Here is a 16,847-nt window from a genome sequence, read left to right on the forward strand (position 1 = left end):
ACATTTATGGTGGAAAAAAGTTCCTGCGTTATGTTTTGTGCACTTATTTTTGCATATCAGCACGTTTTCTCCACTGGAACACCACCCTAGTGAGTAAGGCACTTATAGGGCATCCAAGGGCCCCCCACTCTTCCCCAAGAGGAAGTCCTAAATGTCAAGCGTCTGGTCATTTTGTGTCTTAAAACTGCAATCTGTAAATTCATACATGTTAAACTATATTCAAGATAACAGAGCAGTGTCTGCTGTGAAGCTTTTTGACTTTGCTTTTGCCTTTGACCTCTGACCAGGTGATATTAGCAAAGAAATTGCAGGGGAAATACAGCTTGTTTCTTGAGTCACTGTCTACTTCTAAGGATGCCTTTTAGTAAGCTTTCAGCGTGACATTTCAGCGGAAATTAATTTAAGCTGAGTATCCAGTAAATAAATGCCATGTAGGACAGAAAACTCAACAAATAAATTGAATGAATGGGCTGAAGTGACTCACAACGATTTGAGATCAAATCAGAAATACAGTTCTACATTGGGCTCTTTTACTTTGACATTTCTGACCGGAAATGCTCTGTAAATTCAGATTGATGAAGATTGACTGCAGTCCTCTGTTCAATTGACTGGACCAACAGGTTCTGACTGAGGCATGGAGCCACTTCACACACAGGGAGAAGGAATGAGACGCACATAGCTCTCACTGCTTGATGCAGAGTGCTGACGCTACCTGCGGCATCTTCACAGCAGGACGTGACCACCAGCTCTCACACAATAAACACTGCTTTGCATAACTCCTGGGACTTTACTGCGGTCATTTGCGTTTTCAGCGCATCAAAGCAGGAAACACCACACAGTGAAAGGAAATTATGTTTGTGCATCCAACACAGTCTATAAAAATGTAAGATTTGGTTATAAATTAAACTATAACCAACAATATAGGCTTTATAAGCATAGCTGGTTAATTAGTAGATTCGTGTGTTGGTTGATTGACAGAGAATTATTTTTAAATTGAAGTTATTTGGATAATCGTTTGAAAAGTCATTTGTGAATATTTGCTGCTTTTCCTTTCAACTATTGTTTTTGATTCATTTAGTAATAATTTTGAGTTTATTTTATTTTAAAGGGGCACTATGTATTTTTGGAGAAGACATTTACCCCACATTTTAATATAATAATAAAAACTCAGACATATTTGTTTTTTCCATAACTGAAGAAACAAGCTGTTCTCAGAGGAAAATAAGGTTCCCAGAACACTGTCTGAAGCTAGAAAGGTGGCAGGGTCCGCCACATATAAACAAAGAAAAACAGTATGACATTGTGTTGTCCTTTAAGGTCAGTTTGTCTATTCAGTTTATTCAGTCATGAAAATGAAGAGTTTGTTTATTTAGTTAGTTTTTTCCCCAAAACTACAAAGTGCACCTTTAACTGTCGGAGATGAAGATGTCTGGATAATTGCATTTTTTGCTATTGTTAGAACTGTTACAGACCAAATAATCAGTCAGTTACTGGAGAAAATAATCAGCAGTTTAATCCATGAAGAAAATAATCTTCAGGTGCAGTCCTGTACAAAATAGTTACATATTAGAGTCAACTCAACCAATTACAACAGTGAAATCCTGGACTTACGTGTAATAAGTCACAATTACCTAATGATATAATATGTAATAGTACACCATTTGCTTTAAATGTAACCCTTGAAGTACATTATACTCGCAGACTTTGACTTAAATAGCATTTTCAATGCAGGGCTTACAGAGAGTAACAGAGTATCTTTACAGTATGTTATTAATACTTTCACTTAAGCATCTGAATACTTCCCATACCAGTGGTTTCCAACATGCAGCATGCAGATGCTACTATAATTAACAACTGGGTTGGGTCTAATTTCCAATAATTTATGGCATTTTATCCCTGATTTAATATTCATTCTGTCCTTACTATGTGAAGAGCATATTACATGTAATTTCTTTATGTTGTACATTCATTTCTTGTGTGAGATGCTGTACAGATAAAGTTTTTATTATCAATATTACTATTATTATATTAAAATAATGCTTTTACATGCTAGTACTTAAGTGGCAATGATTCAACAATATGTTATTTTGGGCTACATTACACTTATTTACACTTCATAAATATTTATTGTAATCTATACGTCAGGACAGTATTTTTACTGCGTTTACCTTGAATAACATATCGTGTGTGTGTATTTTGTGCTTGTCTTGGCAACATTTATGTTTGATATTGTACATGGTCCCTCTACAAATAAAGATGAATGAATGAATGATATTGTGGTATTGCTAAAATAAATAATAAGAACTACAAAAGGCCAACATGTTTCATTATCATTACTATACTCCAGTCTTTATTATCATTAACAGCTGTAGTAGCAGTATTAGTACTACAGTAGTTTGAATACATTTGGATACAGTGTTTGTGAGTATTTCCAGGTGGTCCATCGCCCCCTGGTGGACGTCTCGAGGAACCACTCGACACCCTCCTCACAGGACGGGTTGTCATAGCAACTGTACAGCATGTGCTTACAAAAACAAGAGCTTGACCGCTCACCGACACTTCTGCCGACACTCGACATCCACGACGCCATCTTATTCCTCTAGCATTTATCAGAGGAGGAGACGGAGGAGAGCCGCCGGAACAGAGGGAAGCCGGAGAGCGTGAGAGACGATGAGCGGAGCCAAAGCCCGCAGCGACGCGCCTGTTGCTGAAAATGTCTCCGGCGGCGGGCACAGCACTGCGGCTCCTCCGCGGGACCGCAAGCCTGGCGGAGGGGTTCTGAAGAGGCTCAAGTCCCGGAGGAGCCAGGTGGACAGCAGGCCCGTCACGGAGGAAGACCTGCGGACACAGAGCGGCCACATCACGCCGGAGGATGTGCTCGGACTGCGGGTGGCCACGAGAGGTTTGAGGCTGTCTCCTTCACCGATAATGTCTCTTGTTTACGTGGACGTGGGATGCTTTGTGTGCTACCTGTGCTGCATTAAGTACGCTGTGTGAGCATGATGTCTTGGACAGAATACATTAGATGTACACATTACATAAAAGTAGAGCGGATGACGTCCAGTTTGAGCAGGATCACGTGACTGTCATTTGAAAATACAGACATGATATCACATTTGTGATAATGATCTTAAAATGATAAACATGTGACAACACAAACAGTTGTCAGACGTCATTAGACGACCTTTCACTCACGGAAATACAGTTTCTATTTTTAAGCAGCTAAATAAACACTGGGGATTTAATAATAGGAGGATCTCTGTGGTGTCTCTGTGACATCAAACTCTCAAAGATGTGAGATACAAATGACATCACAAGGCACTACTGTGAAACCACAGGCAGAGAAAACCCTCTGTGCGGTCTCAGTTGAATAGAAAAATACTGACAACATGGCAGATTCTCAGCAGAGCTGTAGCCTACATTAACAGCTGCCGAGGCAACATATGACATCTGAAAGGAAATTTCACCTGAGAGACTAGATTTGAATTTGTGAAGTCATAATCAGCGTTTGTTTGTCGCTAAAGCGTCATATTCTTGTTTTATATGTGCCTGTTGTCCTGTACAACTCCGTAATGTCACAGTAACCCAGCAATCATAAGAGCCTTATCTTATTTTATGGTTAGAAACAGAGCACATGTACAGTATGTGTGTATATGCATGTCTGTGAACAAGCAAAATATGTGTGTGTTAAATAAAGCACAGTGTTTTTGCAAGGCGCCTTCAAAGCAGCCTGTTTGTACATTACAGCTTCAACAATGAATCGATTAATCAGTTAGTTGTCAGCTATTGAATTAATCGGCAACTGTTTTAGTAATTGATTTAATGATTGTTTAAAAAAGAAAAAAATGTTTATGAGCTGTCTCTCTTTGTTGCAGGGTACCTCTGTAAACCTGAGGACAACATTTATAACATCGACTTTGTACGCTTTAAGATCAGAGACCTGGAAACCAGCACTGTCCTGTTTGAGATTGCCAAACCCCCACATACAGGTAATTTGCATCAGCCCACTCCTTGTACTGTTTGTTCTGTGAGGCAAATGGAGCAGCTGACTATAAAGTTTCTCGCTTGTAAGCACTTAAATATGACTGTACTGACCCTGCTGCCTTCTTGTTATTAGCTCAAAATGATTGCCTTAAGCACATTGTCAGGTTCCAGGTTTTGGTGTGAATTATTTCAAATATCTCGGTCCCATATTTTGCGCTTCAGAGGACGACGAGGAGAACAGAGAGGCGGACGCCAGCGCCGGTCGATTCGTACGGTACCAGTTCACTCCGGCCTTCCTGAGACTGAGGACCGTGGGAGCTACGTGAGTGACTCACACGACACACACACACCTAAGACACACTCACCTGTTCTGTATGCAAACAGTGAAAACAATTGCAGCATAGTTTCCTCCAGCTAGACACTAATTTAATCCAGAGCTGTGTGACAGTATAATTACACAAGAACCGATCTAACTGTGGCATCATCATCCTCCAATCAGGGTGGAATTCACAGTTGGAAACCGGCCTCTGAACAACTTTCGCATGATTGAGAGGCACTACTTCCGCGACACCTTGCTGAAGAGCTTCGACTTTGACTTTGGCTTCTGTATCCCAAACAGCCGAAACACCTGTGAGCACATCTACGAGTTCCCTCAGCTGTCTGAGAGCCTGGGTGAGTCATCTTCTCCATTATGAGGAAAACCTCAAAATTCCTTGAATAATAATAAGTCTATTTATACAGCACCTTTCAAAAGCAGGCGTCACAAAGTGCTTCACAGAAGAAAAAAAGAAGCTGAAAGCAAATTTGAGAGAGAGCAGCAGACACTAAAAGCAGACAGCCAGCTAAAAACAAGGAAAAATAAACAATATCAAATTAGACAAGGTCTTGAGTTGCTTTTAAAAAGTGTCAACAGTGTTCCAAAGCGTAGCAGCGACAACCTCAAACGCACAGTCTCCTCTAGTCTGGAGCCTGGAGCGAGGAACAATCAACAAACCCTCATCAGCACCTCAGAGTCCTGCTGCTGTTATATGGCTACAAGAGCTCTTTAATGTAGGCAGGTGCCTGAGCAAGCAAGGCTCGAAACGTAGTCACAAAAATCTTTAACTGGACCCTGAATTAGATGGGAAACACGATATATCCCATATTATGATAAGTATTTTCTATGTTATATGATGGATCTCAGCTTTTCCTGAATGTTGAACATCGAGCAGAAGACAGAATTTTTTTTAAAGGTGCAGTATGTAAGAACTGGCCATCTCACCTAAAAACAAATAGGGGCCAGCAAATCACTCGAGTAACTGCTAACTTCTGCTAACTATGGCTGTTAGCATAGTTACCTATGCATCTAGCAGTCCAGACTAGGAGATCAGGGCACTGGTGAAGTGTTGCAGTTAGGTAGGTTGCACTAAGGTAGGCCAGGGCTAGCTGGTTAGCATGATTTTATTTAATTATTGGATAAGATTCTTACATATTGCACCTTTAATGTAATCTGTACACCATGTAAATACCAACAGAACAGATCAGAGATTCCAACTAATAATACTTCCTTTGTTAGAATATTTATGACTCCTTCCTTGTCATGTGTCACTCTTGAACAAGAAGTGATAGTTGTAGAGTAGATGATCTGATTAGATTTTGAGCGTCTTGCTGTATACCTTTACACATCAAGAATTCGGGATGGGAGCAGTGTTTCCTCTGAATTAATTCAGGAGTGGTGGACCACCCCAGTCAGAACGTTACCTAGATTATAAACAACATTATTATCTAGACAACGAAACAAAAGCCAACACAAAAGAAGCATAAGGCTAAGTGCATGGAAATAGCCCTTTAATCATGATCTAATAATCCAAATATAAGCAATATTAGTGCTGAAATCACTTACAGCACTAGAACCAAAACTAAGAACAATGTGGAACAAATACTAAAAAGTACCATCTGCCACCATTGCCTCAAAATAATAATAATGGAACACTGTGGCGAGGATATAAGATTATTTCCTGGATCGGATAAAAACAGTTTGTCACGCTGAATTTTCTTCGTCAGGATCATCATGACTGTCATCACAAGTGGCTTGAAAAAGTTGTCGAGCTCGATAATGTACAATCGCATCATTCCAGACATTCCAAAGCCCTAAGCCTGTCACCACGGCTGACGGCCCGGCTTGCCCATCGTATCCCCCACAAAGAAATGTTCAATCTGCTGTGTGGAAATAAAGACAGGGAGACGAGGTTCCCACCATTTACGCAGGGGGACGTAATATTTTATGATGACCTTATTTAAGTTTCTTTGATTGTTTTGCACTAAAACGGATATTCGCTCAAACAGATGTATGTCCTCTAAAATAAAAATATTTGTTAACAAAATGTAGGATAAAGTGATTCCAGTATGTTTTAGTGCCCTTTTAAAAGCTTTAAGCATCTTCTGATGATTATCAGGATAATATCGTAATCCGCAATTATTTTGGTCAGGATAATCTTTATTATGCCCCATGCCTTTAATGAGAAAAGGTGTTTTTCTTGAAACTACTTTAATTCTGAAAGGATAGCTTCATTTTCTTTAAGTCTAAGTTAATACAATACATGCGATATGTCATTTGAAAGAGTTATGGGTCGCTGCAATCGTTCCTCTGCTCCACACTGGCCGTAAAGAGATCCCTTCCTAGTGCGATGACATGATAAAAACATGGGGAACAAAATCCAAAGTTCTGTGTAAAAATGAATTCTTAAGTTCATCTGAAGCGACACTGAGCAGTCTGAGCTCGCCAAATCAAGTGGGTATCTTTTTTTTTGCCAGTGTGCCAACCACCAAGAAGTACCCCTCTGCTGCACTTCAGCAAGGACACTTTGCCCGGGAGAAACAGAAACAGAAAACTTTGGTGGAGACCCAATTCATTTGGCTAACTTAGACTGCTGAAGCCTCATATTGGAACAGAACAAGGACTTTGGATTTGGTCTTGTATGTTTTACAGTCTAGCTGCTCCACTGCCAGCACAGTGTAGAGAGGAGGAACAATTACAATGAGCAATAACTCTTCTTAATCCACATAACGTGCTCGTCAGTAAAATATTAAGAGACATAAATAACCTCAGTCCTAGTTCATATAAAATAAACTTGTGTTATGTGACGAGATGTATGATCCCTAATTAAGATTTGCTCATGCATTCTTTTCCTCACTAACTACCCACCCAGCACCACAGATTGTGTTGTGACATTATTATTATAATTTGAGGGACATTAGTGCCACTTGTTTGCAATGTTGGCCTCAATCAAAGCTCCTCCGTGTTGGTGACAGAGCCACCTCAGCATTTTGACATTTCAAGAGCGTAATCAATAACAGCAACCCAGTCATTTTAGCTATTTGAAGCTTCGTTATTAGTTGCTTAGATATATAAAAAAAAAAAGGTAAACAAAAAATGTGTTGACGTGTGTCTGTGTTGTCTGTGTTTCAGTCCGTCAGATGGTGGAGTGTCCTTATGAGACCCGGTCAGACAGCTTCTATTTCGTCGAGAACAGACTGGTCATGCACAACAAGGCAGACTATGCTTACAACGGAGGACAGTGATATCTGCCTGCTCTAGCATGCAAACACACACACACGCACACGAACATGTGCATGCACACACGTACTCACATTTATAGATATACACACATGCATGCACATGGCTGAACAAACATACAGTACAGTTCATTCACTCGTACATGCACAAGCAGCAGCTACAGACAGTCGCCTCTTAGGTTTGTAAAGGTGAATTCGTCGGGATTTGTTTTCAAGGGGTGTGTTTGATATTGCAGGAGATCAATATCAGTCGTCAACAGGAAGCCTCTGTTAGAAAAAAGGCTCAAATCGGGTTCATTTATCCGTTCTTAATTAGGATCAGCTCTGTTTTAAACCAAGAGAGAGCTCATCACTCTAGTGACCATGTGACACGTGTCTCAAACAGACCAAACGGTTCTCAGATTGATGGTTAGTCTCCTCTTAGCAATTTTAAAAGTTTCCTACCACCCTTTCAGAGCACTCACACACACACACAGACACACACACACACTCAATCCCCGGGTGACACACATAGTGTTTACGCAGTGTTTGTCAGAAGCAGCTGTTCTCAGAGCTACCGCCTCCACAATCCACTCCAGACAATATCGGGGGAGAATGAGAGAAACCATCCACAAAAACACTCCTGTCAAACACACATGGTCACTCCTGAGATCCCCCTCCCCATCTCCCATCTCCCTCTCCTCTCTCACTCTCATACACGCACACACACACACACACACACACACACACACACACACATACACACACAGACAGACAGACGCATCCACAATAGTACTGTATAAGATTGAGATTATGACTATTTTCTTTGGTCTGATTAACAGTTTACTCTCGTTGAAGGCGACATGGAAATAAATCAGGTGACGATTAATTACAATGTTACTGTAACCTTGGGCTGCAACCAATCAAAAGAACCTCATTTAATGAACAAACTTGAGTGGAAAATACTTAGAGAGCGGCAGAAATGATCCAATATCATGATGCATGTGATGATACAAAAAAAGAGAAAAGACTTGTAAGAAATTATGTGGTATTCAGTGTGAAAAAAAAAAGAAAAAGAAGTGTTCCTGGTCCACTAAAAAGGCTAGACTATCTTCTTTTGAAAATCCACATCAAATGTTCTACTTCCCCATCTAAGTTTGATTTTTCTTTATCATGCACATCGTCTTAAAACATCAAAATCAAGTTGGAAAGTGTCCGGAATTGAGTGGTCTTTTCTTATAGCTAGATGGTGTACTTCTTCTTTGTACTTCTGTAAACTTTGGTGTTCAGGGTTTAAAGGTGGTGTTTGTAAAAATGAATATATATATAGTTTGTAAAAAGTGATCAAATAAAATAAATGTACAATTTTCAGATACAAAACGTGTGATGTTTGTTTCTTTTCTGAAGATGAGAAGGCCGAGAAGGACCAGAAGAAAAGTCCCGAAAGTGGCCACTAGGAGGAGTTATATTATAACTAGGTTATAAATGAGTGCCACTGCTTGATTGTGCAAAAGATCACAGCAGTGGTTTTTATTATTATGCTGAGATATGATGACATTCTTAAATGGTTTTTTGCTTAAAACTGCAGATGGGGTCATGATCTGGTCTTTTAATATTGGTTTATGGCTGTGGTTTCACTGCAGATGTGACATAACGCTGATAATATCGTTTTAATTCCACATCATTACTTTATCTACAGGCCACATGTGATGACCGAGATGAGCATGCAATACATTTTGAAATTTGTTAAGGATCGTTGCACTTTGATCATCCATTTTTGGAGTCTTGTGGGATTTAAACCACAATCTGAGCCTCTCTCTGTTTATTCTTTCTCAGGCTGTTCCTTCCTATCTCCATGTTCATCTCTTGAGCTCTCTCAGCCTCTCTCAGTTTCCAGCTCTCATGCCCCAAAATCTCACGGTCTTCTCTCCCTCGCCTCGCCTTTTTCTCTTCCTCTCTCCACACCTATGCAGCGCTCCCTCCCTCGCTCTGTTTTTCCCCTTTTCTTTCCTCCTCTCTCACCTGGTAACCAGACCTCTGGAGAGGAGTGTTGAGTTTCCACTTTCCCAGAGAAGAGGACAATCTGAGCCACACAAAGACCCACAATGGACCCCCTCTGCTCTCTCCTCCCTGCGCTCTGTCACTGCACAGCTGCACACACATACACACAGACACAGAAACATACACTGAATTATATAAGAACACACAGACCCTCTGCTTGCTATTCCTGTTTACCTCCTATTTCGGTTCCTTTTACATTTCTTTGTGTGAAGCTTTTCTTCATCTTTTCTCAAACAAGATCCTTTTATTATTTTACTTCTGCTTCAGTTCTGTCTCCTTATATATTTTGGTGCTCTCACTGACACTTTTAGTTGTATGCAGTTGAGTAGTATCAGTTATCACTTCCTCTTAACCATTATACACTCAAGAAAGCTGGATTATCTCTGTTACTGTGTAAATTTAATTACTTTAATGATGATTGTGATCTCTCAAAAACATTGCATGATTGGCTACTTTCTAAAACTGCTAATGGCCTGATGGGGTATCCAATAATGCAGCTATGGTGATGTCATGTGAACAGGAAGTGTTCAAAGGTTTGATGTGATTGCATGTGTTTCTTTAAAGCAGTAATACTATTTTTTTAGACACTAGAGCAGTAGAATTCTGTTGTAAACACAACATTGACATCGAAGGACGGTTGAATCTAGGTCAACTTGACTTGGTTGTAACCTCTGTGGGGTCGTTATCAAGGTCACCTCACACAGCTGAAGAAGGCCCGTGATTGAGAGGCAGAATGTTTGTGAGGTATCTACAACCCACCTTGATTCAACCCTCCTTGGATAACCCTGACCTGCATGACTGTTCACCAGCTAGTCGCTAAACGTATTTGTCCTCCATTCTGTGCTGGGCAGGAAGCGTACATAGGGTTTATAAGAGCTTTTTCATTTAAATGCACAGTATGGAATTTCTACCACTAGGGGTAGCTCAATGGCATTGTGAAGTAGCATGGGATCACAGCAGTTGTTGTATTTATTGTTAAAACCACATTAAGTAGGGCTGGGCGATGTCTACCAAGTCTGCATATGAAGAGGTCCACAGTGAATAATTGTGATAGACAATGACGTTGTTGACGATGACCTCTGCGTTATGAGGTAGCGCGGAGTTGCCCAAGGAGTTGCCATGAGGCAGGAGTTGCTCATTAGCACAGCACCTTAAGTCACCACTGTTTCCCATTGTCGCTCTGATGGCAACGTCCAAAACTGTCTCCCCTCACTATCGCAGGAAGTCAGATCAACTCTCATCCCTCTCGGCATGTGTCATTTACATCCCAGTGCTGGGTTTAAAAGTGTCTGCATCTCTGCAAAACATGTCCATATTTTAGCTGTGTTTAGCCTCAGAAAATAGACACAAAGTCTGCCAGCTAGCTATACCGAGGAAGCTCAGCTAAGAAAGTGCAAATACCAATGGGATGATTGACAGAAACACAATAACAGCGGCCCGCAGAAAAGAAACACACTCGGATGCCACAGATGTAACCGAGGGTCTTAGGTTCGCGTAACTGGTAAGGGGACCATGGAGTCGTAAGGTTATTGCATTGAGCAGGAAGATTGAGTGGATGGACACCGCAACCCTGAGGTAAAGTCATGTTTGCCGACTTCCTCCCTCTCTCTCTGATGTACCATCTGATGTTTCCCCAGAAGTTACAGCAACAGGTGACCAAATGAAACGTACTGTTACCTTAAGTAAAACTGGAATTTCTCTGGATTTGAACATTGTTGGAAAGATTTGGCACATTGCAAGTACACAGCTCAACAAAATATCTAACAAAGGTCAAGCTGGCTTTATGCGTTTTAATGCAGAAATGTTACATATTATGTCTTTAAAACGGCTGCCTACTACGAATTAAATGAATGACTTCAACATTCGGTAGAGTTGAGAGGAAATGACCTCTGTGTTTGGCACATTACATAAAGTAGTTTGGGTCCGTAGTGTATATAAAATGATTGTTTAGTGTAGCTGTAATGGTGACATTAGCACCTATACAAACACAAACTTTTGGTAGCTTACTACTTTTGCAGAAATTCAAATGGGTATTTTACCTAATTAATCATCAAAAGCTTCAAACCGCCTCCAGACATTGACAAAAAAAGCATATGCAAGTTTTGTCAAACCATGCCTTTTCACAAAAAGTCAAATATCCCTTTAAAAAGACATAAAGACGAATGGTGTGAAGATCCAATGTGTCAGTTGCTGATTAGAGCACAAAGCAGGGCACAATTTAACTGTGAGCTCATCAATCAATGACCGCAGCCTTCCATCAGGCTGCTGGGCCTGCACACTGCAGCACGCAAGTAAAGCAGCTGTACTGTACCGAACCACGTGTGGCTGTCATACAAGCCTCAATATATCCACTTTGGCTGTTTACAGTTGGCGTATGCATGCGCACACCATCACACATCCACAGTAATAAATACACACACTTTCCAACTTTCCAGGGATGATTTGTGTGTTCCCAGGCCTTCGTGGAATACATTTCAGCAGTCAGTCGTGCATCGACACGCACGCACCGGAAACAACTGGACAGGTGGGATAAATCAGCCTCCGTCACCCCCTCCCCCTGCACCATCACACACACACACACACACACACCTATCTTTGTAACTGGCTTTCCCATATATCCTGTTCAGTGAATCACACCACATTGAGATTAGGAGTGAGAAGCACTGGTTTATTGAGGTTCCCCTGAACACACACACACATACACTCACACACACATAGAGATCTGCACTCAGGCAGGGGGACAGGGGGGACAGTGATGTCCTATAAATAGCAGCTAGGAATGGCGTTGATAGGTCCTGTGAAAAGAAATGGAGGGGGGAGTGGAAAAAGGATTAAAAGAGATACAGGGACGCAGTGCAACTCTACTTGTTCGTGTGTGTGTGTGTGATAGAGTTTGTATGTGTGTGTGTGTGAGTGTCTAAGACTCTTTGAGGAGAGGTGGTGTGGATTTCTTGCTACCAACAAAACTCTCTCTCTTTGGACCACCCTCCCTTAAAAAAAAAAAAAGAAAAACACCACCCATCCACCCTCTCTCTTACACTTCCTCGTCCTCTCTCTTTTTTTTCTTTCTCACTTGTCTCACTCTCTCTTTCCTTTTTAATTTCTTTCTCTCCGTCCCGCTCCGAGGGCCCTGGTGTGAAATCCGTCATGTGTTAACACTGCATTACCCGCAGCTCATCTTCCGACAAAGAGATGATGAGTCACGGCACAGCCCCTCTCCTTTAGGTCGGCACGACGATGCTCTCCAAGACGGTCGTGACTCCATCTGTATGTGTCATGATGTCATTTCCAGCAATGGCTAAGTGACATCATCTCACCCCTTGAAAGGAGGTCAAGGCAGACGGTCCATGAAAAAAGAAAATAAAGGTGCACCATGTAGTTTTTGGGAGGAAATCTTATGCCTAGTCATTTGTTTTCATGACTGAATGAACTAAATAAACAAACCGACCTTAAAGGACAACACAATTTCATACTGTTTAACTTTGTTTATATGTGGCGGACCCTGCCACCTTTCAGCTTTAAACAGTCTTCTGGGGACCTTATTTTCCTCTGAGAACTGCTTGTTTATTCAGTTATGGAAAAGGTAAATATTTGCGAGTTTGTATTATTACATCATTATTATTGTAAATATTAAAATTCTGAGTTTGAAAACTACACAGTGCCCCTTTAACATCGTACTTTACCTTTTAAAAAACTCATAGTGTCACCAGAGAAAAACCCATGTGACAATTTTGAATGAACATCTCATTTTTGGTTTGAATGGATGCTGTAATTCAGTGTCATTCATTGCAAAGCTTTGTATATGTGACAATAGATAACAGATAATTACTTATCTGGGAGTTAATAATGTGCTCAGTACAGCAGTGATGGATAGACAGTCCTTTAACAAACTGTGATTCCCATACCAATTTCCATGCTGGCAAGGGCAGTATTGACAATCTGTCTTTAAGTGTTAGGTCTCTGCTGATTTGTAACCAGAAGCCTTTGTGCCGCCTCTGTGTGTGTGTGTGTGTGTGTGTGTGTGTGTGGGTGTGTTTCCCTGAGTTTGTTAGCCCAACAGTCTGTGTGGTATTACAGCGTAGATCTCCACTGCTGCTGCTTACACTCATACAGCAGACAGACAGAAATAGTCCTGTGTCATCAGGGTAAATAGGTTGTGGTAGGAAGCCCACAGCCGCCTTTGGAAGCCTCTCTGAGCCTCCCACCACCGTCAGTCCAGTTTGTTTTGTGTGCGTACGCGATTAATAAAAGGTTAACTCAGCCCTCAGTCAACTGCTGAAGAGGCTTGTAAATCTCCCCCACAATCTCTTCCTTCCTCTCCCTTTCTCTCCTCCCTTTGTCTCTCTCCCTTTGCCACACCTTCCCCTGGGGGATGGAGGGATTGTGATCGGAGAACGGAGGTGGAGCTCCTGGCTCAACCACAGGTGTGCTCGTTTCCTCCCTTCCCCTCTCTCATGTCATGATTTCTTTGGCTCGCCACCTGCCAGGTGGAAAAAACACCCACAGCAAATGGAGCGCTTTAAAATGGCCTCCTGGCTTCCGCTTTAAAAGACTTTTTTGATTGTACTGTGAGTCTTTATCCATCGACAAACATTCCATTCGAATCCTTTTTCATTATCCGTGGCCTGCATTTAATTCGGTGAGGTCTTCCTGGAACTACTTGTTGCTTGTTTACATTTTTGCATCTCATGCAAATGATGGTTTCGGGCTCTAAAAGGCACACAGCTGACAGAGCTACTAGCTTTTCAGATGGTCAAAAGTTGCCTCTTTTATCTCGACTCCCCTTCTAAACTCTCTTTCAAATGGCCTCAAGGGTGGTGGAGTGCAGGTCCCAGGCCCTTCGCAGCTCAAAGGTCGCTCACAGACAATGGGTTCCCACTCTGGGTCAGCTGTGGTCAAGGAAACAAAAGCTGTGAAGACCTGGAGTGGACAAACTATCGCAGTGTTTTAAGTTGTCAGAGTGACAAGAAGACAGAGGGAGGCCGACAGGAGAGAGCAAAGGAAGAAATAAAAAGTGCTATGTGAGCAAACTGAAATCCACTCTCAACCACCCACCCACCCTCACACACACACACATACACACACACACACACACAATTGTTTTGCTTTTATGTGTACTTTACCAGATTTTTAAAAAACCTGAAAAATAGCTGTTTAAGCCTCTGAAAGGTTTTTAAAAGCCAGACATCTCTACCTCTTTAGCTGTCTTCTTCACTCTCTTTAAACGAATAATAACTAGCTAAAAGTAACTTTCTTTGGTATTATAATCACAACTAAAGTCAAGTGTTTCTACTTTTATTCTCCCCGTATCTTTTCCCATCGCTCCAACTTGTTCCCTCCCTTCCCCCCACGCCGCTGTCTTTCTCCTCTCTTTTTTATTCAGTGCCATTGATCATGCATGCAGAAATTCAGCACGCCCAACCACGGCTCTAGCCAGGATAGGTTAGCTAGTGCAAGGCCCTGTCCTACATACTGTTCTCTCTCTATGGTCCAGCAGACCACAGTCACACCCTCCCCCTGATCTGTCTCCCCTCACTGACTCCCCCCCCCCACTGCCACACACACACACAAACACCCTGCGGCCCGTCTCAGAACCAGCACATGCACAGATCATCATGTGGTGCTGGGAATGTTAACTCATCCTTACCAAAAACTTTAAGTCAGGTGCACAACGAAAGGCTCATTTCTGTCTCTGATTAGTTCTCACAACTAACTTGTTTGACGCACATGCGGGTTATTTCATTAGAAGTAATCAGATTACATATACAAACTAAAGAAAACTATAAATCTCAGCATGATCTCATAAGTCAAAGAAACAGTGTCTGACTGTGTTGCATGCTGTGAAATATTGGTTTCCCTGTAAATCAATGTCACAATCTGATGAGTTGAACAAGTGCGTTTTATGTAACCGTAAAAGGCACTTGTTTTACTTTTGTGAGAGCACCTGAGGTATGTGACGAAACCTCTCAGCTGACCAGGCTTGCCCTGGCCGAGAAGGAGGCTGACTTAGAGGTAATGCCGCTAATCTTCCACTTAGCTGGTTAGAACGGCCTGTCACGTGGGCTGAAAGGGAGAGGAGAGGGAGTGGGTAAGATCAGGTTTAGATGAGGGTTGAACTGTGATCTGGCAAGAAGTGGATGGAGAATGTGGAGTGTTGATCACAGCTGTTTTGGATGTGATGGATTAGGGATGAGAGCTGGGCAACAGGAACAGGTGGGTTGAGGGTTGGACCAGGCAAAGATGATTGATGGATGGAGAGCGTTGCATTAGTCTTTAAAAGACGTTGAAGATGAGGGGTTAATGTTGATGATGATGGAAATGAATTCAGGAGGTGATTAAAAACAAGTTCAGATTAAATATGAATTAATACTTACAATAGATCTGGCCATGGGTGGGATGAGGGTTGGATAGAGCAAAGGTCTTGAACACGCATACTATGACATAAGAGCTCAAAACACATCATATGTGATAATATTACATCGTGTTTGAGCCATAGAATGTGACATTACACTAGGACATACAGATCACACCATATAACATTAGGGCTGGGCAATATAGCAATATTACGGTATATTGTTATCTTTATACAAGACTATATATCTTCTAAGACTGGATATCTTAACATCGTAATTTTAAAGGCTGAATTACAATGAGGTGATTCAATTTTCTGAACTTACCAGACTGTTCTACTTCTTCTAATACTTGTCTGTGCCAACTTAGTCATTATATCCACATTACTGATGATTATTCATCAAAAATCTCATTGGGTTAAATTTGGGTTAAGTACCAATAGTCATCCCTAACATCGTTACTGAGGTATATGGTCAGAAATATTGTGGTGTTTGATTATGCCACCCACCCTAGCATTTAGGAGATTTTAAAATATTGAGATATGTATAGTGTATTGCAATGTAGCCTAAAAATATGGCAATAATATTTAAAGGCCATATCGCCCAGTCCTATTTTACATCACATCACATCATAAGTAATAGGATGCATCATATATATGATATCACATACTGTATAAGACCCAAACACATTATAACATATAAGAAGACTTGATATTATATCATAAGAGAACACATTACACATATCAGATCATATCCCATTACATTATAATACATCATATACAATCACATATAAGTTCACATCACATCATAAGATATCATCATCACATTACATTATATAAGAATATATCACATCACACTGCATCATATAACATTACTTCACAATACATCAGTTAGGGTCAACATAAAATAACACAACAT

At 41.1% G+C, this 16,847-nt stretch overlaps 1 protein-coding gene across 1 annotated transcript; it reads left to right on the forward strand.

Annotated features, from left to right (window-relative positions):
- The first annotated feature begins 2,487 nt into the window (after positions 1–2,487).
- LOC311255442 (protein unc-119 homolog B-like) lies at positions 2,488–8,407 on the forward strand. The gene is made up of 5 exons (XM_084349920.1): positions 2,488–2,902; positions 3,876–3,989; positions 4,207–4,306; positions 4,484–4,656; positions 7,433–8,407. The coding sequence occupies exons 1-5, from the start codon at positions 2,671–2,673 to the stop codon at positions 7,543–7,545; spliced, it is 732 nt and encodes a 243-aa protein (XP_084206046.1). The 5' UTR covers positions 2,488–2,670; the 3' UTR covers positions 7,546–8,407.
- The last annotated feature ends 8,440 nt before the right edge of the window (positions 8,408–16,847 follow it).

This window comes from Pagrus pagrus (assembly GCF_965226575.1).
Source record: "Pagrus pagrus genome assembly, chromosome: 3".
Classification (NCBI taxonomy): domain Eukaryota; kingdom Metazoa; phylum Chordata; class Actinopteri; order Spariformes; family Sparidae; genus Pagrus; species Pagrus pagrus.